The sequence below is a fragment of the Bufo bufo genome, chromosome 2, assembly GCF_905171765.1.
Source record: "Bufo bufo chromosome 2, aBufBuf1.1, whole genome shotgun sequence".
NCBI lineage: Eukaryota > Metazoa > Chordata > Amphibia > Anura > Bufonidae > Bufo > Bufo bufo.
In genome coordinates, this window is record NC_053390.1 from 616,733,110 (window position 1) to 616,758,971 (window position 25,862).

Genomic DNA, 25,862 nt, shown 5'->3' on the forward strand with positions numbered 1-25,862 from the left:
CATCTTATGGATTGCTTACCTATTCAAGTGAATGGGTTCACATCCATGATATAGTGCACACATGGCCGTTGCCTGTATATTGTGTACCCACTGTTTACGGCCTGCAATATGGGCACGGACCTGCTATGGTCGTGTGCCTGAGGCCTAAGATCAGACTTTGATAGACTGCTGTTCTTTTAAAAACAGGTCGTCTACTTGAATGTCGTGCCATTGGTTGAAAAACGCCTGACTAATTTCACCTTCAGGTTAACTGCTAATCCTAAAGGTCCACATACTTTTTCCACTCAGACATGTGGTATTAAATCATTTTCCCTAAGGGGGTTGTCCAGGCTTTTACTCTTGATGACCTAGGAGTCGGATCCCCACCGATCTGATATTGATGACCTATCCTGAGCATAGGTCATCAATAATAAAAGCCTGGACAACACCTTTAATAAATAAATGACCAGGTCTAATATTTTTGACTTGATTTTGTTATCTACTTTTGGGACGCTGGAAAATCTGGTGTAGTTTTAGGTCAAATTTTTGCAGAAATATAGAAAATTCTGAAGGGTTCACAAACTTCCAAGCACCACTGTAAATGCATAGGTACATTTCGGCAGTAGCCATCATGCAAAAGCAAACACAAGTTACAACAGCATTTATTATATAGGATATATTCAATGTTTGCAAACTTATTCATCTTCAGTCCCCTTCTGACCATTGAGGTGTTCACCTCATTAAACATAGCTAGCTGAATAAATGTCTCGTGTCCTATGCTTCTCTTGTATTGTTCTGTAGCGTCTTGATGTGCTTGTTCAGCTATATTCTGTTTTATGGTGTTTTCTCGTGCATGGCATTGGGGGACACAGCACCATGGGTATACGTCCAACTACCACTAGGAGGCACTAGACACAAAGTGTTGACTCCTCCCAGGTGGGCTATACCCTCTCCACAGGCACGAGGCTATTCAGTTTTAGTCTAGTGTCCGTAGGAGGCAGACCTGTCCTGCTTTTTTTTTGCAGGTCCTGCTGCTTTTTTATTATTTTTATTTTTATTATTTTTTTCTCTTCTGCAGGTCTCTGTGATCTCCACCGTTATACCTGCTGCAGGCTGGGGCTCCATCGTGTTCCACTTTAGTTGCCCCCCCCTGGTAGCCTTCGGTACCATCGCCGGTCACCCAGTCCCCGGCTGGCATTCCCACGGTTCCCGTGTTGAGTCTGCCGAAGGGGTGACCCTGCGGCGCCCGAAGACATCGAACGGTGAGTATATTCCCCTGTCCCTGTGTCCCTGCCCCAGGGTTAGGTTCCCTCCTGTGGCCAGGGGGGTTGGATCCACCTTAGCCAGGGGTCCTGGGAAGCCTCCATCTTCCAAGACAACCCCCCTTTTTTTTCTTTTTTTCTTTGGGGGGGGGGGGGGTTATATTCTTGTTTCCCCCTTGGTTGGTTTTTCTCTCCTCCTTGGCCACACAGTCTTCTCCCCGGCCTTCCCTGCTACTTTAGTCCCCGGCTTCTGCCGGGACTAGGCCTCATCTTCCATGGCCCGTTCCCGGCTCCCAGGTGCTCAGTTTGCCCTGATCCCCAGGCGTCACTTCTCCCCTCCTCACCTAGTTTTGTGGGTCCGGAGAGCCCTCGATTCGTTCCGCCCGCTCCATTCCCGGCCGCCTCATAAATCGAGGTCCCGGCTTTTGGGCCTGCTAGGCCCCTCCTCCTTGCTTCCCGGGCTTTTCTAACCCCCCCCCCCCCCCCTCAATTGCTTCATTTCTCCTGCAGCCCTCCTGATCACCCCTATAGCTGCTGCAGCACCTCTTTTGGGAACATGGCATCCGGGTCCAGATAAGACAGCCTCTGCTGGCTGCTCTGAGGGTCTCCTCTCCCAGCCTCTCCTCGGATCGCCACGTGTTTCACGTGCGTCCGCTGTCTACGAAGGTTGCCATGCTGTCAGCCTGTCCCTGCTTGTGTGCAGTACCTCTTCCCAGACCCCATCGTGTCCCCTGACCAATCCTTTTATGTAGGTCCCCCCCTGAATGGGCACCCTCCCTGTCAAAGCCATGGGAACCTTGTCCGACTCTCCCAATCCCTGGCGGAGTCACTGGACCGCTACCTACCCAAATTGCGGCCACCTCTGCCCTCCCAGGGTCCTCCCTGCAGATGGGGCACGCTCAGATACCGGGTCCAGCAAGGGGTAGCTCACAGTACAACCTCGGGTGGTCTCAACAGGGTTCCACCCCTCCTCGGCATCTTCGGGTCCTCCCCAGGACAGGCCTGAGGCTGGTGACTAATCCTTTCCTGTCACCCCATCCGTTGCCTCTGGGGACACCTCTGCACCGGTTCCCTCGGAACAGAGCATCAGGCGGTCTTCCTCCATACAGAAGCCCTCTGGGAGGTCAAGACTAACGTGCACGGAGGAACCTCTCCTACCCAGGGTTGGTATCACCTCTAGTGGATTTTCGGATGGCGCTCCCCTGACTGCACAGGTATTCAACCGCACAGATAAGGCAGCCGTCCCCGTGTTTAGCATACTGAGTCGCCTACGTGGTGTCTGGTACGTACGCCTTCTCCTTAACAGGGGGGGTACCTGCACCACTGCCATAGGCTGTACCTGACAAGCCTTTTTGGTTCCCCTATACCAGGGGCTATGCTCTACACATTTGAGTGTTTCCACCGGGTCCCCATCCTGGTGCTGGTGTTTGCCACTCTACCTCATTACAGGGGGTCCCTGTTCTAGGCAAGCTGTTAGCTCAGGCAAACGCCTCCTGTAGGTTGGTAAGTAAAAAGCAATTATATCTGTCTGTTTCCAGCCGCCCTGCTCCTTTCATAGGTAGAGTACCTACACCATCTCCAGATGCTGTAGCCAATACCCCTGGCTGGCTCTATGGTGTTCCATGCGGCACAATTTCTCCCTTCCGGGCGAGATATACAGGCCGCCTTCAATTGCCATAGCAATTGCACCTGTCTGTTCCCAGCCACTTTGCTCCCTTCATAGGTAGAGTACCTACACCATCTCCAGATGCTGTAGCCAATACCCCTGGCAGGCTCTATTGTGTTCCATGCGGCAACATTTCTCCCTACGGGCGAGATATAGAGGCCACTTTCAATTGCCGTAGAATTGCCCCTGTCTGGTTCTAGTCGGCACCAAGCTGCCACCTTGATCCCTTCATAGGTAGAGTACCTGCACCATCTCCGGATGCTGTAGCTGTTACTCCTGTCTAGCTTTATGGTGTACCATGTGGCATTTTCTCTCCCTTACCGGACGAGATATTGAGGCCTCCTCCAATTACTGTGGCCATTGCACCTACCTCATCATAGTGTGCACCAAACAACCATCTTACTCCCTTCATAGGTAGAGTTCCTGCACCGTCTCTGATGCTGCAGCCGTTACACCTGTCTGGCTCTATGGTGTACTATGCTGCCCGGTTTCCCCTTTTTTTTTCAGGCGAAATAGAGGGCCTCCTTCAGTTGACATTGCACCTACCTGATTGTAGTGTGCACCTGTCTTGTTCTTTGTGGTACCGTGTGGCCCTATTTTCCCCTTCCTGGGCAGAATATAGGTACCATTGCTAACGCGGTAGCTGTTGCACCTCTCTGGTTCTAGGGTGCACCATGCGGCCACATTGCTCCGATCTTAAATGTAGTACCTCTCCAGATGCTGTACCCATTACACCTGTCTGGTCGTATCTCGGCACTACACAGCCGTATTTCTACTTTACAGGTTGAGTACCTGTACCCTCCAAATGCTGTCGCATTCCCAGATGCTGTGGCTATGTTTCCACTCTCCTTAGAAGGCAACATGCAGCCACTTTACCTATATTTTAGGCGTGTGTTTGTAGTACCCCAAGTGCTGTGCCCTATGGTGCAATCTGTGGCCCATACAGTTTCTGTATTACTGGGTGCTTTCTGCCCCCGGGTTCTAATCTGGGTTGATTGATCCCTTTATGAATTCCAATAGCCTTGTGGTCCTCTTGGGATTCGTGTCTCTTTTCCCATCCTCCCACGTCAAGTACCTGGTATTGAGTGATTTAGTGCTACGGTTTGCAATTCTGCCGTATGGTCTCCTTCGGGAGGGACCTCCTCCTGTTGTAGAACGTTTCCTCCTTAGGCTACTTTCACACCTGCGTTTAGGTCGGATCCGTCTGGTATGTGCCCAGACGGATCCGCACCTATAATGCAAACGCTTAGATCCATTTAGAACGGATCCGTTTGCATTACCATGAACACAAAAAAAAAAAAAAAAATTTTTTTTTTTTTTTGTTCATGATAATGCAAACGGATCCGTTTTGACTTTACATTGAAAGTCAATGGGAGACGGATCCGTTTGAAAATTGAGCCATACTGTGTCAACTTCAAACGGCTCCGTCCCCATTGACTTACATTGTAAGTCTGGACGGATCCGTTTGCCTCCGCACGGCCAGGCGGACACCTGAACGCTGCAAGCTGCGTTCAGGTGTTCGCCTGCTGAGCGGAGCGGAGGACAAACGGAGCCAGACTGATGCAATCTGAGCGGATCTGCATCCATTCAGAATGCATTAGGGCTGGACGGATCCGTTCGGGGCCACTTGTGAGCCCCTTCAAACGGAACTCACAAGCGGAGCCCCGAACGCTAGTGTGAAAGTAGCCTTAGGCTGTTTGGAGTACTCTCCTTCTACTCCCATGTCTCTCAGTCCAGTGTGTCCCTGCTGAGATTTCCTGGGCCTGTATCTGGTTCCTTTTTTCCCTGATACTTCATATGCCCAGAGTTTCCTCTGGTCTTACGCTTCACAGTGATATCTTGTTTTCAGAGGCTCGAGCCTTGTCTCCTGTTTTTGGGACGCAGGTCTTATCATTCTCTTTTCCTGGCCTTTACCTACAAACCTCTCCTTCTCTAAGGGTTGGCGGTTTTCACCTTTCAATAGGGTGCTTAACTTCATCACCTGCCTTGCGGTGAGGGGAGACCTGCTCCCTTCACATGTGAGCCTTGCTATGGCTTCCCTCACTCGTTTGGCTTCCAGTGCTTCCCTGTTTCCTTTCTCCCCTGGCCTGTCAGAGGTTGGCCACAGGTTTTTTTGCTCTTTGGGTCTCAGACAATTTAGAGCGTTAGGTAGTTCCAACACGCGGTGCTGTCCTAATTTTTTTTCCTACCCTTGGCTGAGCTCTGTGTTCCCTTTTGCCTTCTTGCATTTGGGAATTTCTTCCAGGCATTTGTCCCGGGGTGCTGGCAGTCTTCACTGCTTCTTCCTTGAGGTTTCTTCCTTGTTATGGAACCTCTTGCCCATTCCATGTTTTTTCCTGTTGGGTCACATGGTTCTACTGCACCTGTATGCCCAACCGGTGGCATGGCTGTTCTTTTCCCACCCTCGGGGACTGCTTTGGGACGTCCCATAGTGCTGTGTCCCCCAATGCCATGCATGAGAAAATTGGATTTACACTGTAAAATCCTTTTCTCGTCGTAGGCATTGGGGGACACAGATCCCACCCTATGTTTTTACTTCCGCTTCTCCGGGCTGGTCTCTTGATCTTTCCCGGTACGGGAGTTGTTGGTTCCTTGCTTTTCTTCTCTCTACTACTGCTTTGGGTACAAACTGAATAGCCTCGTGCCTGTGGAGAGGGTATAGCCCACCTGGGAGGAGCCAACACTTTTTTTTGTGTCTAGTGCCTCCTAGTGGTAGTTGGACGTATACCCATGGTGCTGTGTCCCCCAATGCCTACTACGAGAAAAGGATTTTACGGTGAGTACAAAAAATCCAATTTTTCAAAGTATTCTTTTACCCTCTCCATGGCCATGATGTTATGTAAATATACACATAGCCTTGAGGTGCACACACTATACACAAAGCACTGATACATGCACAGTAGGTATACACACACAGCGCTGCTACACACAGGGCACTGCTACATGCACAGTAGATCCACAAACACATTATCCTGCAGGCATCCTACACATTATTATCTTTTATAAAAATAAAAAGTTAGTGTACAATTCAGTACTCACTGTAGAGTCGGCTTCTTTCTGGTTTGACTCCTCCCACACTGGTGACATCATGAAACATCCTTTGACTACACTAGAGCCCCATTTACAGTGGAATCTAGACATTTTCTGGAGTTTACCTGGAGGGGCTGTGTGTGAACGCAAACATCCGCAATCTCTGCCCCGGACTTTACCCAGACTTTCTTCCCAGAGCCCTAGAACTAACTCTGAGTCATGTGTGAAAACAGCAGTAAATGTTCCCAAAAAATCACAATGGCCATGCCTAAAGTTCCTGCCCTTTGCCTAGGGACCTGGACCTCTGTAGTGAGAACACACTCGACATTGAACATCTCCGGGCTGAAAGCTACATGTGTGAAAGGATGTGTGTTGAGGCTTCTGTGTGGTCCAGCGATCTCTGGGTACTTATCCTGGTGTATTCTGGGCGACTTTTCCGGTAGTGCTGATGTACACTCATACCTGTTGTACCACAGTTACATATTCCGACAACTGCATTACTATACCACTATTGTACCTTCTGCTATGTTCTGCCCTTGCATGATCTGCTAGTTGGCAGTCCCCTGTGACAGTTTGGAATCTAGAATCGCTCTGTAACCAGTCTGCTCGCGTAAAATGTGCTGAGACTTTGCAGAGATAAAATCTCAGGTGGTCTCGCACTCCCCAACCCCTTGGTGTATTTTAAGGTGTCCCAACTAGAAAAGGACTAAGAGAGGAGTAATTGGGATTGAGGCTAGTTCAACACCTGTTCCGGCCTAGCCAGATACAGCTGTTCACCTCCAGATTCTTTGACTACAATGAGATCTGGCAGGGATTCACCAGTTTTTGTCCAGCTGAAACCTGGGGCTTGTGCTGGAAATTGGCCCGGTCTCACTATTGTCACTGGGGTCAGGCTGTGATCAGTAGTATCTAGCTAGGCCAGATACGGTGAACTCCAGCAGGCTGTTCCCCTGCCAGAACAGCCTGACGAACAGCTTTACCGCGGGTGTGGAACTAGCCTAAGGCTACTTTCATACTTGCGTTTGGTGTGGATCAGTCATGGATTTGCACAGACTGATCGGTTCAGATAATACTACCGTCTGCATCTGTTCAGAACGGATCTGTTTGTATTATCTTTAACATGGCCAAGACGGATCCGTCTTGAACACCATTGAAAGTCAATGGAGGACGGATCCGTTTTCTATTGTGCCAGATTGTGTCATAGAAAACGGATCCGACCCTATTGACTTACATTGTGTGTCAGAATGGATCCATTTGGCTCAGTTTCATCAGACTGACACCAAAGCGGAATGCACACAAACGTATTCGATCCACATGTCTTGCCGATTGGATGCGGACCCATTCATTTTAATGGGTCCGCAAAAAATGCGGACAGCCAACCATGTGCTGTCTGTGCATCTTTGTGTCAGTTCCGCAGCTTCCGCATGTCCTATTGTCTGTTTTGTGGACAGGAAAAGGCACTGTTGTAATGGATCCACAATAAAAAAAATAAAAAAAACTGATGCAACACGGACGTCATCCATATTTTATGTGTACCTCAAATTACATGTGGTTGTGTGCATGCGCCCTAAGGAAAAGGAAATGATTAACCCTTTCCCCTTCCTGCCTATTTTTGCATGTCTGACATTTCTAGCCATTCTGAGAGGTTTTTTTTTTTTTTCATGACACATTGAACTTTATGGTAAAGCAAAATTTTAGTCCAATATGTTTTACCTTTTATTTATAATAAAAGAAACCCCAAGAATTATGGAAATTTTTTTTAAAAAAAAAGTATTTTCTAAATTTGAATTTGACTGACTGGTAGTGATACCTCAAAATGCTTAATTAAGTCACCATATTTCTACTTTTTGTTTGCATCATTTTGTAAATGTCCTTTTTTATTTTAAAATTTTTTCAAATTTTTAAGAATTTTCAAAATCCATTTTATGGACCAATTCAGTTTAGAAGGGGGCGCTTGTGTAGTAGAAACCACCCATAAATGACATTTTAGAAACTACACCCCTCAAGTTATTCAAAACAGATTTTACAAACATGCTTTACAGGAATTAATGGAAAATGGAGGGAAAATTTCCTTTTTACATTTTAAATTTCCCCTGTAAGGCAGCAAGGGTTAACAGCAGAACAAACCTCAATAGTTATTAATCTAATTCTTCAGTTCATTTTCACAAGGGGTAACTGGAGAAAAATCATCCCAAATTTTGTTAAGCACTTTCTCCTGAACACTGCAACATCCCATATGTAGTCGTAAATTGCTGTTTGGGCACACGGCAGGGATCAGAATAGAAGGGGGCGCCATATGGTTTTTGGAGGGCATATTTTGTTGGAATGTTGGCTTTTTACGGGCGCCATGTTGCTATTGATCAGCCTATGGAGACCAGTAACGTAATTTCTCGTACATTCCATTGGGGGACACAGACCATGGGTATAGCTTAGAGGTATTAGTAGGAGGGACACTATGCAAATATAAAAGAGAGCTCCTCCTCCTCGGGCTATACCCCCAAGCTCCACCAGGAGGAAGCCAGTCTTTGCTTAGTGTCTGGTGAAGGAGGATGACACTTTAGTGATGCTACTCCGTTTTGTTATTTTCTTTCTAGATGGGGACACAGGTCAGCATGGCGCTTTCCTGGTTCCCCGTGGAGTGCCCGCCGCCGTCTGTAGGATGCTGCCTCCTCTTTCCCCCCAAAGAAGACAAGCGGATCCGGGCTCGACCTGTTAGCTCCGGCATCCCACCAGCTCCTGGGTCACCTGTTGCTGTCCTCCATCCAGAGCACTCCATCCCCTTCTGGGATCTGGTGGCGGCTGGCTCCTGACACTGATTCTGGGAGATGGGTGTTTTTCGTCCTGGAAGGGGCACCTGGAGGCACTATACCACGATATCTGCCTGCTGGGTCTCTTAGACATTAACCGCCGATGCGGTTAGGGGCGGAGTCTTCTTTCCGGCAGCTCCCAGCCAGCGGTGGACTCCCCGCTTATTCTGAGGGCCTCCGATGCTTTTAACCCCCGCCGCGCCGCTTTTCAGACACCGGACGACTGGGGGCGGCCATTTTTTTACATAAAGCGCGCGCTCCCTTCCCGCTTCTATGACTCGTCCTGGGGGCGGAGCCTCAGCGCTTCGCTCTGGCGCCTTCCTCCGCTTCCTGAGAAGCTCCTGCTGCTCTCTGCTCCTCTGGTGGATGTCTGTGTGTTGCCAGGGTGGTAGGATTGTTTAGCCCTTTTTTATTTTACATCGGGTTGTGGTTGCCATCATGCCTAAGCCTGGGGCCCCCCTCAAATCTGCCAAGACCTCTTCTCAGACCCCAATGGGGTCCTGTATGAAGGGTCTTCTGCCACATTCAGTCTCTGATATCTGTGCCTCCTGCCCTGCCCCTGAACAGGATCATCCCTCTCCTCCTCCTCCTTCCCTTGCCCAGTCCAGTTCCCCTCCTGTCCCTACGGAGCCTGCGGTTCCGCTTGGGCATCTGCCTTGTCCAGCGCGGCCGCTGATTTGACCTTAGTCGCCAAGGCAGCCATGTCCTTTATGGAACGTATGGCAGTTTCCAATCCTGTGGCGCCAACCACTCAATCTCCTCTCAGTGGTAACCGCAGAGGTCGCCTGACTACTAAGAGGCAGCGTGAGCGGCAGCATCCCTCCTCGGATGACTCAGTTTCCCCCCCTCGTCTAGAGGCGCGTTTGGACGACTCTCCCCCTTCAGACTTGCGCTCCCTGGGGGGGGGGGGGATTGTCCGGCTCGGACGAGGTCATGGAACGGGACCCCTCGCCTAAGCTTTCCACCATGGTGGCTGACTTAGTGGCGGTTGTCCGTGACACCTTTAACCTCCAAGGGGATTCTCCTCCTTCCACTAGTCGGGAGTTCGCCCTTTTCCCGCCCAAGAAGCCGGAAGCTGCTGCGTTTCCTGTCCATGAGGAATTTTCCGCGGTCATATCCAGGGCCTGGGACAGTCCTAATCAAAAGTTCTCTGCCACCAAACGCATGGATATGCTTTATCCTTTTCCGGCTGACAGTGTGGAGAAGTGGTCTTCTCCCCCTAAGGTGTGTCCAGTGGCCAGATTAGCCAAGAACACGGCCCTCCCTGTCTTAGACGGCTCCTCTTTGCAGGACCCTGTAGACAGGCGCATAGACTCTCTTTCCAAGTCCATTTTCTCACTGGCAGGCACGTCCCTGCGGCCTGCTTTTGCCTCAGCATGGGTGGCCAGAGCCCTTTCGGTGTGTGGTTACATCGCCACCACCAAGACCTGGCGGAACAAGATGCGTCTGCTGACACACTGGATTTGGTTCTCCAGATGTCTCAGGCTTCCAAGTTCCTTTGCGAAGCTTCCATGACATTGCTTCCCTCTGCCCGCATTTCAGCCCTCTTTGTAATTCAGCGCAGAGAGGTCTGGTTAAAGGTGTGGGATGCTGACGCCTCTTCCAAACGCTCCCTTGCTAATCTCCCCTTTGGGGGTTCTTGACTTTTTGGGGCTCAGCTGGACGAGTTTATCTCTGCCGCCACTGGGGGCAAGAGCACTCATCTTCCCCAACCCAGGTCCAAGCGCATTTTTTGGACCAGGTCCTCCGGCTCCCGGTACCAGTCCTTTTGCCGCTTCTCGTCCAGTAGGACGTCGTCTGCTTTCTCCGCTGGGGGGTCTCAGGACTCCTGCAAGAAGCCCTCCTTCAAGCCCCAGCCTTCCTTGCGCCAGAGGGCACAGTCGTCCCGCCCCGCTGCTCCCAAGCAGTCTTCCGCATGAAGGAGCGCCCCCACCCCTCGTGGTGGGGGGCCGCCTGCTCTCTTTTCAGCAGGTTTGGAGGGCTCATGTTCAGGACGCATGGGCTCTAGAAATTGTAACATCAGGTTACAAGATAGAATTCGCGTCCAGACCGCCGGAACGTTTTTTCCCTTCTCGCGTTCCGGGGGATCCGGCCTGAGCCTCGGACCTCTTGATGGCAGTTTCCTCCCTTCTGGACCTGGGCGTTATTACACCAGTTCCCCCAGAGGGACAGGGCACAGGTTTCTATTCAAACCTGTTCGTGGTCCCAAAGAAGGAGGGGTCGGTGCGTCCGATCCTGGATCTAAAGCTGCTCAACAAGTTTCTACGGGTGCGGAGGTTTCGAATGGAATCCCTCTGCTCTGTTATTGTTTCTCTTCTTCCAGGGGAGTTCCTCGCAGCCGTAGACATCCAGGACGCCTATCTGCATGTCCCGATTGCAGAATCTCACCAACGATTCCTGCGCTTCAACTTTCAGTTTGTCGCCCCTTCCTTTCGGGTTAGCGACCGCCCCTCGGGTCTTTACCAAGATCCTAGCGCCACTCATGGCGCTTCTTGGCACCAGGGGCATTCCTTTGCTGCCCTACCTGGACGACATCCTGATAAAGGGCCCCCTCGCTTCCGCAGGCCGAGGACAGCGTCAGGATCACTGTTCAGACTCTGGAACAGTTCAGCTGGCTGATCAACTTCCCAAAATCCTCTCTCCTCCCGTCCCAGAAGCTCTCCTTCCTGGGGATGGTTTTGGATACCTCGGCCGCCAGAGTGTTTCTTCCAGTCTCCAAGTCCTCCCAGATCCAGGGGGCAGTGTCGCACCTGCTGCGCTCCCCATGTCTCTCCATACGGGAGTGCATGCGGGTCCTGGGCCTTATGGTAGCCTCTTTCGAGGCCGTTCCATATGCCCAGTTTCACACTCGTTTGCTGCAACATGAGATCCTTGCCCTCTGGGACAAGACCTCTCTGGACGCTCGCATCCGCCTGTCTCAGCGGGTTCGGGCGGCTCTTCCTTGGTGGCTGTCCCCTATGAACCTGACGTCAGGAAGATCTTTCCTCCCGTTCTCCTGGACGATCGTCACCACCGATGCCAGCCTCCGGGGTTGGGGCGGCGTTCTCCTGTCCCACACGGTTCAGGGGGTTTGGTCGGCGGCGGAATCTCGCCTCCCGATCAACATCCTGGAGCTGAGAGCGATTTTCCACTCCCTCTCCCATTGGACTCCTCTCCTGGCCGGCCGCCCGGTAAGGATTCAGTCGGACAATGCCACGGCTGTGGCTTACATCAACCATCAAGGCGGGACCCGCAGCCTGGCAGTGATGCAGGAAGTGAGGAGAATTCTGCTGTGGGCGGAGTCTCACGTTCCGGTGTTGTCAGCGGTATACATTCCAGGAGTAGACAACTGGACAGCGGAGTGCGAGTGGTCTCTGCATCCGGATGTATTCAAAGACGTCTGCCGCCGGTGGGGCCGTCCAGATGTGGACCTGATGGCGTCCAGACTCAACAACAAGCTCCTGGTGTTCCTGGCTCGCGCCCGGGATCCGAAGGCGTACGGGGTGGACGCGTTGGTGTCTCCGTGGCGGGACTTCAGCCTCCTCTGTCTTCCCTCCACTTCCTCTGCTGCCGAAGGTTCTACGCAAGATCGAGGCGGAGGGGATTCCGACCGTTCTCGTCGCCCCGGATTGGCCTCGCCACGCATGGTTCTCGGATGCTGGCGGACGCCCCATGGCCTCTTCCCGACAGAGAAGATCTACTGTCTCAGGGCCCGCTCTTCCACCGGAATTTACAGTCGCTTCGTTTAACGGCGTGGCTGTTGAAACCGCCATCCTGAAGAAGGGGTTCTCAGATTCGTTGATTTAGAACCATGATCATAGCGAGGATGCCGGCTTCTTCCCAGATTTACTATCGTACCTGGAAGGCCTTCCTTGCCTTTTGTGAGAACTCTGGTTTTCCTCCCCTTCGTTTTTCCGTCCCTACGGTGCTCTTTTCAGTCCGGTCTCGAGTTGGGACTGTCGCTGAGCTCCCTGATGGGTCAAGTTTCGGCTCTGGCTGTCCTTTTTCAGAGGTCCCTTGCTCTCCTGGGTCTTGTGAGGAGGACCTTTCTTCAGGGGGTGGCGCATTCGGTTCCTCCGTACGTCTCCCCTTTACCTCCTTGGGATCTCAACTTGGTCCTGCGCACCCTCCAGACGGCCCCCTTCGAGCCTCTGAGGGAGGTTTCCCTGACCTTTCTCACTTGGAAAGTGGTCTTCCTTGTGGCCATAACTTCCATCAGGCGGGTATCTGAGCTAGCCGCACTTTTCTGTTTTTTCACCAGGATAAGGTGGTGCTCTGTCTGGTTCCCTCCTTTTTGCTCAAGGTGGTCTCTCCATTCCACCTTAACGAGGATCTTGTCCTGCCCTCTTTTTGTCCTTCTCCGGCAAACCCCAAGGAACGCGCTCTCCATTCCCTGGATGTCGTCCGAGCCCTGAAGGTGTATCTGACAGCTACCGCCTCCGTCCGCCGTTCAGACTCCCTCTTTGTGATTCCCGAGGGACCTCGTAAGGGTCTGGCGGCCTCCAAGGTCACTGGCGCGATGGATCCGTTCGACTATCTCCGTGGCTTATCGCGCTCGTGGTAGGGTTCCCCCGGCTCGGATTACCGCTCACTCCACTAGGGTGGGAGCTTCCTGGGCAAGGCGCAATCAGGCCTCTGCGTCTCAGCTGGGTAAGGCGGCCACCTGGTCGTCCTTACATACTTTTACGAAGTTTTATCAGTTGCATTCACTGGCTTCGGCTGATGCTGATCACTGTCTTGGGCCGCAGGGTTTTGCAGGCTGTGGTTCCTGTTTGACCGTTGGACGTTCCTCCTGGTGGTGCTGATGTTTTTTCCCACCCCATGGACTGCTTTGGGACGTCCCATGGTCTGTGTCCCCCAATGGAATGTACGAGAAAAGGATTTTTTTTTTTTTTTTTTTTTTGTGAAACTCGCCTGTAAAATCTTTTTCTAGTATTTTCCATTAGGGGACACAGCTCCCACCCATTCTGCCTGTTGCAGGAGGGGTTCAGTTCGTTTGTGGTGGACCTCATGGGCTTTGGTTCGATGGTTTCCATTATCTTTTTCTTTTCTCCTACTGCTTTTGCAATGTCTGACTTCCTCCTGGTGGAGCTTGGGGGGTATAGCCCGAGGAGGAGGAGCTCTCTTTTATATTTGCATAGTGTCCCTCCTACTAATACCTCTAAGCTATACCCATGGTCTGTGTCCCCCAATGGAAAAGAAGAGAAAAAGAATTTACAGGTGAGTTTCACAAAAAATCTCCTTTTTCTGACAACCATACATTTTATTTTTCTCTTAACTGAGCTTCATAATTGGTTCTATTTTGGGGTACATACAACTTTTGGATCGCTTTTTTTTTAGCTTTTTGGGAAACGAGATAAAGAAAAGGGGGCCACTCTGCCATAGATTTTTGGGTTTTGTTATTGGGGTGAACACAGTGCCGGAAAAGTGACATGTTACCTTTATTCTGCTGGTCAGTACGATTACTGGGATACCAATTTTATATATTTTGTTTTGCCACTTTTACACAAAAAAAAATCCTGTTTGTTGCCATTTTCTGAGAGCCATGTTTTTTATATTTTTCTTCCAATCATGTTATGTAGAGCTTCTTTTTTTGGCGGGATGAGTTCACTTTTTCATTGATACCATTTTGGGGTACATAGTACTTTTTGATTGCTCGCTATTATGCTTTTTGTAAGGCAAAGTGACAAAAGAATGTTTTATTTTCTTAGCGACGTTCATCTGATGGGGTAAGGCTACTTTCACACTAGCATTTTCCTGTATTAAGTCAGGCTATCAAAACCGGAAAAAAATGCTTCCGTTTTGGCTCCATAAATTTTTTTTTTACCCAATCTGACACAATAGAAAACTGATCTGTCCTCCATTGACTTTCAATGGAGTTCATGACTGATCTGTTTTGGCAATGTTAAAGATAATACAACCGGATCCGTTCATAATGGATGCAGACTGTTGTATTATCAGTAACTGAAGCGTTTTTGCTAAACCCTGCCGGATCCAGTAAAAATGCTAGTGTGAAAGTAGCCTAAATCATGTAAATAATCATCTTTACAGATGTGCTGATCCATAATAGCAGACACACAGCAGCGTGTAACGATATCTAATTTCCTTTGTTAACCCGAAGCGCGTAATAGACTTTAGAGAAAACTAAGGGTGCAATTGGTTAGTACACACCAGGTGGCGCTTGGAACTGCTGTGGATATTGGTATTTTGCTGTGTATTAATATTGCTATCCGGCTCCTGATACAGACCGTAGCGGGGGACAGTACAGTACAGTCGGGTGCAGTGGGGCACAGTACAGTCGGGTGCAGTGGGGTACAGTACTGTACCTGCGGCTCCCCACCCCAATGTACTGTAGATCTGTGCGGTTCCGTGCACCCATTTTTTTATTTTTATTTAATGATTGACTGTTCAGTTGCCATCCCCTATAGCGCCCGGCTCCTGTACAGTGTCTGGATGACTACGGGCTGTATCAGGAGCTGGATAGCGATATTAATACACAGCACATGCTGCTCTGTACATCCAGTTACACTACTAGAAATTCACATAGTACGGTACTACTGATTTAATCTAGTACTTTAACTCAACACCGCCATCTACTGGCATTGGTGTGTATTGATACACTAGAGGAGATAAAATCGCGTTTGTAACGAATTGCAAAATAAGGGAGCGGTAGCAATGACACATCTGTAGGTCTAACTTTTTTTTTTTTTTTCATTTTTGCAATCTTGCACACAAAAAATGCAGTTTTTGTGTTGCCATTTTCTGAGAGCCATATTTTTTTTACATTTTTCTGCCTATGGGGCAAATTTTTTGTGGGATTAGTTGATGTTTTCATTGGTACCATTTTGGGTAGATCATATGATATTTTTATATAGCAGGTCATTACGGACACAGCAATATCAAATATGTTTATTGTTTCCAATCTTGCACAATAAAAGCATTTTTCCCAAAAAATCTTTTGGCTCTCAGAAAACAGCGACCCAAAATTTGTTTTATTTTTCTGCCCATCGTCTTGTGTAGGGGCTCATATTTTTTTCAGGATGTGGACGTTTTCAGTGGTACCATTTTGGGGTACATAATAATTTTTGATTGCTCGCTACTATACTTTTTCCCCTCCCCTCCATGACGGCACCTTACTTTGAGATTATCCTCCTCCTCCAGCCAGGCAGGGACAGGAAGGTTCAAAAGGGCCCGCCTCCTCACTTATCTACAGTGTCTTCCTGTCCCTGCCAGGCGGAAGATAGGGCTACGTTCGTGCTCCGGTCGGGAGCTATCGCGAAGTTGCGGGTGCATTGCGCCAGCCACGGTCTTACCTTGGGCAAGTAAGGCCGTTCCATGGAGCCTGCCGCGGTCCTCTCCATATTCAAAACTCGCGCGCGCCAGCGCGCAGTGACTAGCCGCGGCAACCGGACACTCAAAGGAGTTCTTCCGGTTTCTAGGCTGCCTGCTGCCCGAGATTCTCGGCTCCGGCGGGTGACGTCATCTGGGGGCCTAATTGTGGTAGCCGGAGAGTTGCCGGGCCGGATGACGTCGGAGGTCCTGGGGAGACTTCCGGCCTACGTAGTTTTAAAAACTGGCGCCCTGGTCAAGTCGGATGTCGGCCTCTGACCAGAGAGTTTGCAAGTTTCCTGCTGCCTCAGATATCCGCACTTATGGATCAGGAGGAAGCTATGGACCAACCTGTAGCTGTGAGTGACATCCAGGTTGTGAGTATGGAATGCTGCTTGCACTGTTATTAAATCTTTCTCATCTTTCCCCTTTTTCTGTATGGAAGAGTGACAAAGATAGCTCTGTAAAACCTAAAATATCGCCGAAAACTAAAATACCCAGATGTCGCGTATGTTCGGCCAAACTCCCCGAAAATTACGCTAAAAAACTGTATGGAAAATGCATTGATAGCATTGTTAGGGAAGAAGTCCCGTCCCTAAAACAGGAATTGCAGTGCCTGATTAAGCAGGAAATAAAAACCGCTTTTTCAGATTTTTCTGCAGCCGCTAGCGTTCCGTCGACATCAAAACAGGAGCCCAGGAGGGGAACGACCCCCGGTAAATATCAAGGCTCATTCTACAAGGGCAGTTTCGACTTCATGGGCGGAAGAAGCATCCGCTTCCTTGGATCAGATCTGTAGGGCAGCAACCTGGTCGAACCCTCATACCTTTGTAAAACACTATAGGATAGATATTGATTCTAAAAGAGACCTATCCTACGGTAGGAAAGTTTTACAAGCAGTTGTCCCTCCCTAATTGACTAATCTGTTAGTTCTCAAAGTAAGGTGCCGTCATGGAGGGGAGGGGAAAAGTTGAATTAGTCTTACCGGTAATTCCTTTTTCGCGAATCCTCCATGACGGCACCGCTTATATTCCCCCCCCAAAAAAAAAAAAAAAAAAGAGTCTAGTTATGAAATTAAATAATTTAGTCTAGAGTTATATGTATGAGATTTAATATGTATAACTGAGAATAGATGAATCACTGGTGAAGGTCACGAATGAGTGTGTAAGTTTAGGGCCTGTCAAGTCCAGAAGACACTGAAGATAAGTGAGGAGGCGGGCCCTTTTGAACCTTCCTGTGCCTGCCTGGCTGGAGGAGGAGGATAATCTCAAAGTAAGGTGCCGTCATGTAGGATTCGCGAAAAAAGGAATTACCGGTAAGACTAATTCAACTTTTGCAAGGCAAAGTGACTGAAAAATGGCTATTTTGGTGCCAATTTTATTACTTTTATGGTGTTCATCTGAGAGGGTAGATAATTTAATATTTTTATAGAACTGATCATTATGGACACGGTGATACCTAATATATGTGTATTTTTTTTTTCTATTGTATATGGCTTGATGAGGAGAAAGGCTGCTGATCGAGCGGGTGCAGTTTCTATACCTGCCCAATCAGAGTGCCATACGTGTACGGTGTAGGTCTGGAAACGCTGGTGAAAAATACCCATAATACCGGTGTTCCCTATCTTCATAAAACAGCATCATGTAGAAGATACCATGGTGTTAGCAGTTATGTTAATGTAGCTAATGAATTTTAGGAGGATTCAACACAGATGAACTTTCTTTAGACCATCAATATTCAATAGCTGGGTGTCCTAGTCTAAGCAATCCTACCTGTCACCGGTTTTGAAAAAACACCATGTCCCCGTCACTGTTTACCAGGCAAAGCTCCATACTTTTTGTAGCGACTGTGCCATTAGCATGATTGCTACTTTTAGGTTGCTTTGATGATCTTGTTATATGGTGGCCTAGAGCCATACAGTGCTAGATCTTTTCTCAGTTTATAGGATCATTCAGAATGTGTTTCAGATTAATACTTTTCTCCTGCATACAGGTATGGGCTGGAGTGCCTGTTCAGATTTTATAGCTACGGACTGGAAAAGAAATTCAGACCAGACATATTCAAGGATTTTCAAGAGGAGACTCTGAAAGATTATGAAACTGGTAATAATCTGAGCTTTGATTCTTAATTCAACTATTTGCAATGTGTGTGCCATATTTCAATAGAACATTTATAATCCAGAATATATCTATATCTTACAAAAATCTAATGACAGCACAGTTTAAGAACATTTATTCAGTGTGCCTTACATTAGTTTTATTTCTATTTTAATAGGTCAGCTATATGGGTTAGAGAAATTTTGGGCGTTCCTCAAATATGCTCAAACCAAAAATGTGTCTGTAAACCCTACATTACAGAATCATCTGAGCAAGTTCAAGAGACTGGAAGACTTCAGAGTTGATGTAAGTGAACTGTTCTTATTGTGGGCGTATTCATAAAATATTCACATCATACTGTATACTTGATATCATGGCAATATGTTAAAAACATGGATTTCCAGAATTATTTTGGACAATTAAGCGCCTTGTTCTGTAATATATGTCGGTACTAACAGATACTGGAGATTTTTAGTTAGGTTGGGAAATAGAGATGAGCGAATCGATTCGTCTTCACCTGCAAGAGGCTATCCGCAATGCTGAAGAACTTGATTAACAGGGTTGGACATCTTGCCCGGCCCTGTCAAGCTGCAGGGGGAGTTTTTTCAGCAGCGGGGACAGCCCCTTGCAGGTGAAGAACTCTTGTTGAGGAGATAAGTCAATTTGCCTATCACTAGTTGGGAAATTGAAGTGAATCTGTCACCTCCCTAGAATGCTGTTAGGCGCAGTACTAATTGTGCTGCCCCTGCTGAGTGGGGATCGCAAATTTTTTCCTCCCACATTCCTAAAACATACTGGTTAATGTAGAATTGAAATTGAGCCTCAATTACAGATTTATAACGTTTTATTCACCAAGTATGCAACCCTATTGTATGTCATTGAAATATTCTAAAAAGAGGAATTGCTTAAATATGCACTTTTAAAAAGGGGAAGGGGGAAAAATAGCACAATGTATAACAGGGGAAGAAAGCAGTAAGAGGGCCACACAATGGGTGTGACCCAAGAAAACAACACTCTCTGAATTCCACCCCTGTATTAGTAACTAAAAGGTGAACAACAGTCCTATTAGATATGATAGGTCATGTCACCCAATAGTATCAACAGTGTGGTCTGCAACCCTCTAACACACGTCCCCCATGCACACAGTGCCCCTGTGCCATTCAAAACACAGGCGGGGGGGGAGAGAAACAGACTCGCCCTACTAGAACACTCACGCTGGTGCCACCAGCTGTTGAGCAGCCGTTGCAGACCACACAGTAAAGAGACTAATCTGCCGGCTCTAAATGTTATTAAACTGCTCTAAACAAAGTTACAGACCCCTGTGTGTCTCTGGCTCAACGCGTTTCTACAGAAGGCATCATCAGGAGCCCACCCTGTAACCACCTAAAAACTGAGCAGCCTTAGACCAGTGTATATTGAAACTCATATGCGCGCTCCCCCTCTCTCACTTGGGGCAGCGCTTCGGCACTATGACAGCCGCCAAAATTGAAACCATTTGAAGCCCATGCTCCTCCTACCTAGCAGTGAATGGGGATCGCCTCCCACAGCCATGAAGCCGGCAACCTCGTAAGCGCTACTAACAGCAGCACATTGCGCCGGCTCAAGGCTGTCTCTATGCAGGAGGCAGATCCCATGAGACCCAGACTAACAGCAGGGAATACGGCGGACTATATCTTGCTGTACAGCGCAAAGGATATATACATATACAAGCAGGTAATGGGCTTGAGGCCAAAGGGATCCTGATCATCAATACAGATCACCACCAATGAATTATTATAATAATGACAGGCAATAACCATCAAGCAATAGATGTTAAGAGAGGCAAATAGGGTGACAGCACTTCACCACTATATCAAAGGGGGCATGCATCATACATTTACAAAAAGCACGTGTATGAAATATGATCATTTAACCCTTTAGGTCTAACAGTCCCCAACCTAAAAGTCCATTGGGCTTCCTTTTTGAAGAACACGCTTGTCATAGTGCCGTAGCGCTGCCCCAAGTGAGAGAGGGGGAGCGCGCATATGAGTTTCTGAATTCCACCCCTGTTCTACCTAAAAACTGAGCAGCCTTAGACCAGTGTATATTGAGAGTGTTGAGTTACACCCATAGTGTGGCCCTCTTACTGCTTTCTTCCCCTGTTATACATTGTCCTATTTTTATTTTTTTTCCCCCCCTTCCCCTTTTTAAAAGTGCATATTTAACAATAAAACTTTTGTTAAAATCTCAGTTTATCGTTTGTAATTGGGCATTTTCAGCACACTCGGGTTTATCAATATACTCCTGTTGTTGAACACATCATATTATACAAGATAGCATGCAGTTACAGCACAGTTGCAACGGCTTTTCAGTAGTAAACCGTGCAAAATGAAAGACCCATGCCTTGTCAGAATGTGGGTAGTAGTGCAATCAGCTGTAGCAGCACCAGCCATCCGGACCTAGACCAAGCTCTGCTGCTGTTAGCTCTGTGTATGTCCCATATGGTGGTTTTTATTCACAAGGCTGACACTCAAAACCACAGCAGTGTGCAAGATCTGCAAGATTATCATAAGCTGTGGGCATTCAAACATAAGTACCAGAGTTCTGTTGGAGCACATGAGGCAGCATCACCAGATCCTGTGGGGAAAAAAAGAATTGGCCAGCATTCCAAATTGGAACAAGTCTGTCCTACTCCCACTCTTCTTTGTGGCAGCCAGGCTGCATCCAAAAGCATTATAGTGTCCTAATCATTATTATCAGCTACTTCTTATCCTACTCAGATTTATCTGCTGAAATTTGAGACATCCATAATGGAATGGGTGGCCATGAAAAAAACTATTTGCGACCAGCAATTGGCTTGTGTGCCAAGTCGCTGGCGGTGCAGTTGCTGCCATACCACTTAGTTGTGGCATATATGGTGCAGTTCTGCGCCTTCACCTAAATTTAATTCTTCTCCATAGTATTACCAGCTGTTCGTAAAATTGTCTTATTTTTAAAATGTCATGCCGTTCCACGCATATAAGGTGGCATCACCAGATCCAGTAGGAAAATAGAAGTGGCCAGCAATTGAGAAAAGTCTGTCCTCCTTCTCCCAGTTTTCTTAGTGGTAACCAGGCTGCATCCACAACCATTACAGTGTCCTTGTTATCCTCCTCATTAGTTACTGGTTCGCCTACTCGGACTCCTCTTCCTCCACCCTGTCGCAAGTCATCGATAATGGAATTATGTGGCCAGAACAACTCCACGTGCTCAGCAATCCAGTTATGAGCAAGCCGAACTCTCAACTGGCCAAGTTGCTGGCAGTGCAGTTGCTGCTGTACCACTTAATTGTGGTAATTGTGGCATAGTTCCAAACCTTACCCAGAATTTAATTCTTCTCTAAAATGTAATTCTTCTGTATATAATCAGCCTTAGTTTTTGCTATATTCCATCCGTTGGACTTTTAGCCAGATGATCCTAGTGGAGCAGTTTTGCACATTCAACAAAATTTTTATTCTTCTCAAAAATTTATTTCTTCGGTATGCCATCAGTTGGACTTTTGCCATTTCTAAAGTGTGAAAGGATCTTCTGATGGCTAAGTGCAATGGTGACTACTCTATCTGCAGATTTTCTTTTGGATCTATTTTTCTCTGTGGCATTAGGTGACTGCTTATTCTCTGCATGCTTCAATTGATTGGCCTTAAAGGGGAACCTGTCACCTTCAAAAACCATCTGAAGCAGCCAGCAGTACCTGAGAGTAGCGAGCAGTGTGTTTCTGAGGATTGTTTTATTTCTGAATGCAGATGCGGCAAAAGCTCTGAAAGCGTTCCTTTATCCCCTGCCGGTGCGCTTCTCTCGACATGCTTTAAGTCAAGGGGGCAGCGGCCTCCTTGCTTCAAGTCAAGGTAACCACGCCCCCTTCACTGCCTCTTCGCTTTGACTGACAGCGCTTATGCAGAGTGTTCCGCAAAGCCAGCCAAACTGCCGGCTGTCAGTCACAGCGAAGGGGCAGGGAAGGGGGCATGGTTACCTTGACTTGAAGCAAGGAGGCCGCTGCCCCCTTGACTTCAAGCATGTCTAGAGAAGCGCACCGGCAAGGGATGAAGGAACGCTTTCAGAGCTTTTGCCGCATCTTCATTCAGGAACAAAACAATTGTCAGAAACACACTGCTGGCTACTCTCAGGTACTGCTGGCAGCTTCAGATGTTTTTTGGAGGTGACAGGTTCCCTTTTAAAAAGGTTAACAGAGTTTTATATAAAAACTCAGGCAACCCCCTGTAAACCGCTCAAAATAACAAATAAATGTATAGTCGCCTGTTTTCCCCTCTGCTTCGTCCTACGCTGTGCTTCGGTTTAATTTCTTCTTTTCTTTTGCTGTTCCTCGGGGTTCAGTTCTAGGTGCTCCTCCTTTCTCTCTATAGGTTAAACAGTCTATATGTGCAAACTATCAGCAGACTGTTTTAGTACCTTCTCTACACTGACAACACCCAGTTATCAACCTCATCTCGTGTTAAAACAGCCCTAAATTAGGGCATTTTAGATACTCTGGTGTTCCAGATCAATGTACCCCCCCAGGGGTTAATATCCACGTGTGGCTGAGAGACTGAACACTGACACAGTAGTTGATCAAAGCAATCTCTAACTTTTATTACATGGGATTAGCCGTATATACATCTTCAGAAGAGGGCAGTCCTCTCTGAGGCTAAAACATTGTTTCATTGGTCAAAAAGGAAGAAGAGATAAGAGAGAGGAGATAATACACCTGCATCTGCGCAATGGGCCCTACTTTGGAATGTGAACTAATGTAAACATCTGGTTACCATCGCCATTTTGTAATGGCTTCTATCCTAACACTAATACTGCATACGTCATGTGTGACACTTCAAAGAGGTGCTTCTCTATAGGCAGTGGATAATATATATCATCAAGTCATATGATTGGTCTACGCATTCCACCACACTCCATGGGACACCTGCAGAAAGATGAGAAATCAGACACTGCCCGCAGCACTTTGCCCCCCCCCCCCCTCCTCTCCTGCTTGAGACAAAGAGAAGGGTGGGGGGAGGCACTTGGAGAAGAAAAAGTTTAACTCATTACAGTCCTAGATATACAAAAAATATAGAATAAAATTCACACATCTTTAACAGTTTCTCCTTGAATTTCATTCTCTCCCTAAACCTAAACATCTGTCCCAATGCTCTGCCTCCTCTTCACCAGCTTCCACGACAAGCCATACCTAGCGAACAGCCTCCCGTGACACTGGATTTGAGCACGGGGAAGTCAGATCTTTCCCTAACTGGCGTTGACATTATATGGGGGGACTGGAGGTCATCAGTACTCCTGATTTTCTGGATCGAAGTTTTCATACAATTTTTCCATATTCTTTTGAGTCATGATCAACAGTCACACAAGGGAAAACCAGTCTTAACACTTCCTTGAAATCAATCCAATTTTCCTTTTCTTTGAGCTTCACTGTGCATGTGGTCAACACTCGGAATGGACCATCAAACCAGGGTTTTGGGACTTTTCTAACGTGTCTTTTCTTACCACCCAATCTCCAGACACAAGTGGGTGGGTTCCTGGTACTTTATCAAAACCTGGAAGTGAAGCAAAGACTCGAAAATGTACTTTAGTCAAATGCTTGTACAAACTGATCACATAATCTGTCAGACAACCATGTTGCATCTGGAGCTGCTGTGGGAAATAAATCCTATCCTAGGGGCTGACCCAAAAAGGACCTTATAGGGACAAAGGCCTGTCTCACGGTTAGGCGTATACCTTACTAAAAGAGGGCTACCAGCAGGCACTCTAAGGCTTTAAAATCTTTAACTTGGTGTCCCGTTCAGTTCCTTTTCCCTACTCTACTGCTGCTTTGTGGATGGTACGAAGCATGTAAGGCCTGTCCTACACCCAAAACCTTCATCATCTCCTGCATCACTTCACCTTTGAAGTGAACACCTGTGTCACTTTCAATGATCTAAGGTACCCCATACCTGCACACAACTTCGGCCATAATCTTTTTTACTTCTTTGGGTACGGTTTTGGCAATCCTGAAAACAGGTCACATATCAATACATACTCATACATGCCCACCTTGTGTAGTTGAAGGTAGTCTGTAAACGTTGAAACAGATACAAAAAGCAAGACGTGTTTCTTGGGTACCTTAACCACCTTGTCCACGTTGTTCTGGACACGACCGTTTATCCTTGAGTATGTCTGACTGTTACAGTGCTGAACCCTGGGGCGTACCATATGCTACGTACTAAATCACACATAGCAGTTTTTGTCTGGTGCGTCACTCCATGGGTTGCCTGTGCCATCGTGGATTAGAGGGACCTGGGAAGGCAAAGTTTCCCTTCTTATTTGTAGTCCCCCCTTTTCCATCCACCAGTCCCTTTCCTCCTTCCCCATCTGGTTCTGTAAGGTCTTAAGAACTTTCGGGAGACAGGAGGAGTTATTTCAGGGACCTGAACTGTGGCCACTTAAGACAGGGGTCTGCTTAGGTAATTTGGCAGCCATTTTTGCCGCCTGATCTGCCGTGGCTTTCCCCTTTGCCTCCTCTGCATCTCTTTACAGTGGCCTTTCGTTGCTATCATCACCTCTCATGTTAGTGACAAGAGGGCTTCCATCAGAGACCTCACTGCTTCCCCATTTTCGATGGGTTTACCTGAAGCGATCAAGGAGTCTCTGGCTTTCCATATGGGCCCATAGTCATGGGCTATCCCAAAAGCACACCTGGAATCAGTGTAAATGTTGGCTGTTTTTTCCATCTGCATATCTGCAAGCCATCTTCAGAGTCTTTTAGCTCCACTTCTTGAGCAGACATGTGTGGTAGTTCACATTTAATCACCACTGCCCAACCTGTGTAGTACCTGACATCCTGGCCATACCTCGATCCATCCACAAAGAGCACATGATATAGATTACCTAATGGCTGATTTACCAAATCCCAATACCTCTTGTGACATCATCTGCAAACAGTCAGGAGCCTCTTCCTTTGAATCTAGAAGAAAAGTTTAAAGTGCGGTGCCCTAACTCTTCCCTCCCCCCTTGGTCCAGAGGCAACAGGGTGGCTGGGTCCAAAGTATTACACCTTTTTGGAGAGCAACATTGTCAGGCAACAAAATGGAACACTGCATTCTCAAATAACGGGCAACAAAACAATCATTTGGATTGTACGTTCATGAGGATAGATGTAATATCACCATCACTTTGTGGTTCAGAGCTATCTCCGAGCTTTCATCAAGCATAGCTAGTACAACTACTACAGCTCTGATGCAGAAAGGGGCACCTCTGGCCACGGGATCAAGTGTGACTGAATAATATGCTACGGGGCGTTATTGCTGGCCATGCAGTTGGGTGAGGACAGCTGAGTCATGGCCACTCACTTCATAACAATACAATCTAAATGTAATAATCTGATAGTACATTGTGGGGGAACACAAAATTGCCAGTTCTAGGCATAAAAAGCATCTACCACCTCATCTGTGAGGCGGTAGGGACTAAAGGACAAATCAATCACAGTGGAGTGAGTAGGGGTAATGGGAACCTGAGCCAACAAGGTGTGTGTATTGGGCACGCTGTGGGTGTTAGAAACTGTGGCCTCATTAACGGCATGTAGGTCATGTACCATCCAATGGTGAGTGGGTTTGCTTTTCTCAGCTTCTGGGAGTACTGATACAAACATGGACCAGGGAATTTTATCACTAATGGCCAACAAACAAAGTTCCTGGTCGTTGAGGGCACCTGTAAGCTT

General features: G+C 47.8%; 1 protein-coding gene across 1 annotated transcript in view; it reads left to right on the forward strand.

Annotated features, from left to right (window-relative positions):
- The window catches only part of LARP1B (La ribonucleoprotein 1B), a 109,621-nt gene that overhangs the window by 77,903 nt on the left and 5,856 nt on the right, over nucleotides 1–25,862 (forward strand). Inside the window, exons 17-18 of the mRNA XM_040418437.1 lie at nucleotides 18,045–18,154; nucleotides 18,327–18,454. Coding sequence (XP_040274371.1) covers nucleotides 18,045–18,154; nucleotides 18,327–18,454 — 238 coding nt within the window. The remainder of the gene's footprint in view (nucleotides 1–18,044; nucleotides 18,155–18,326; nucleotides 18,455–25,862) is intronic.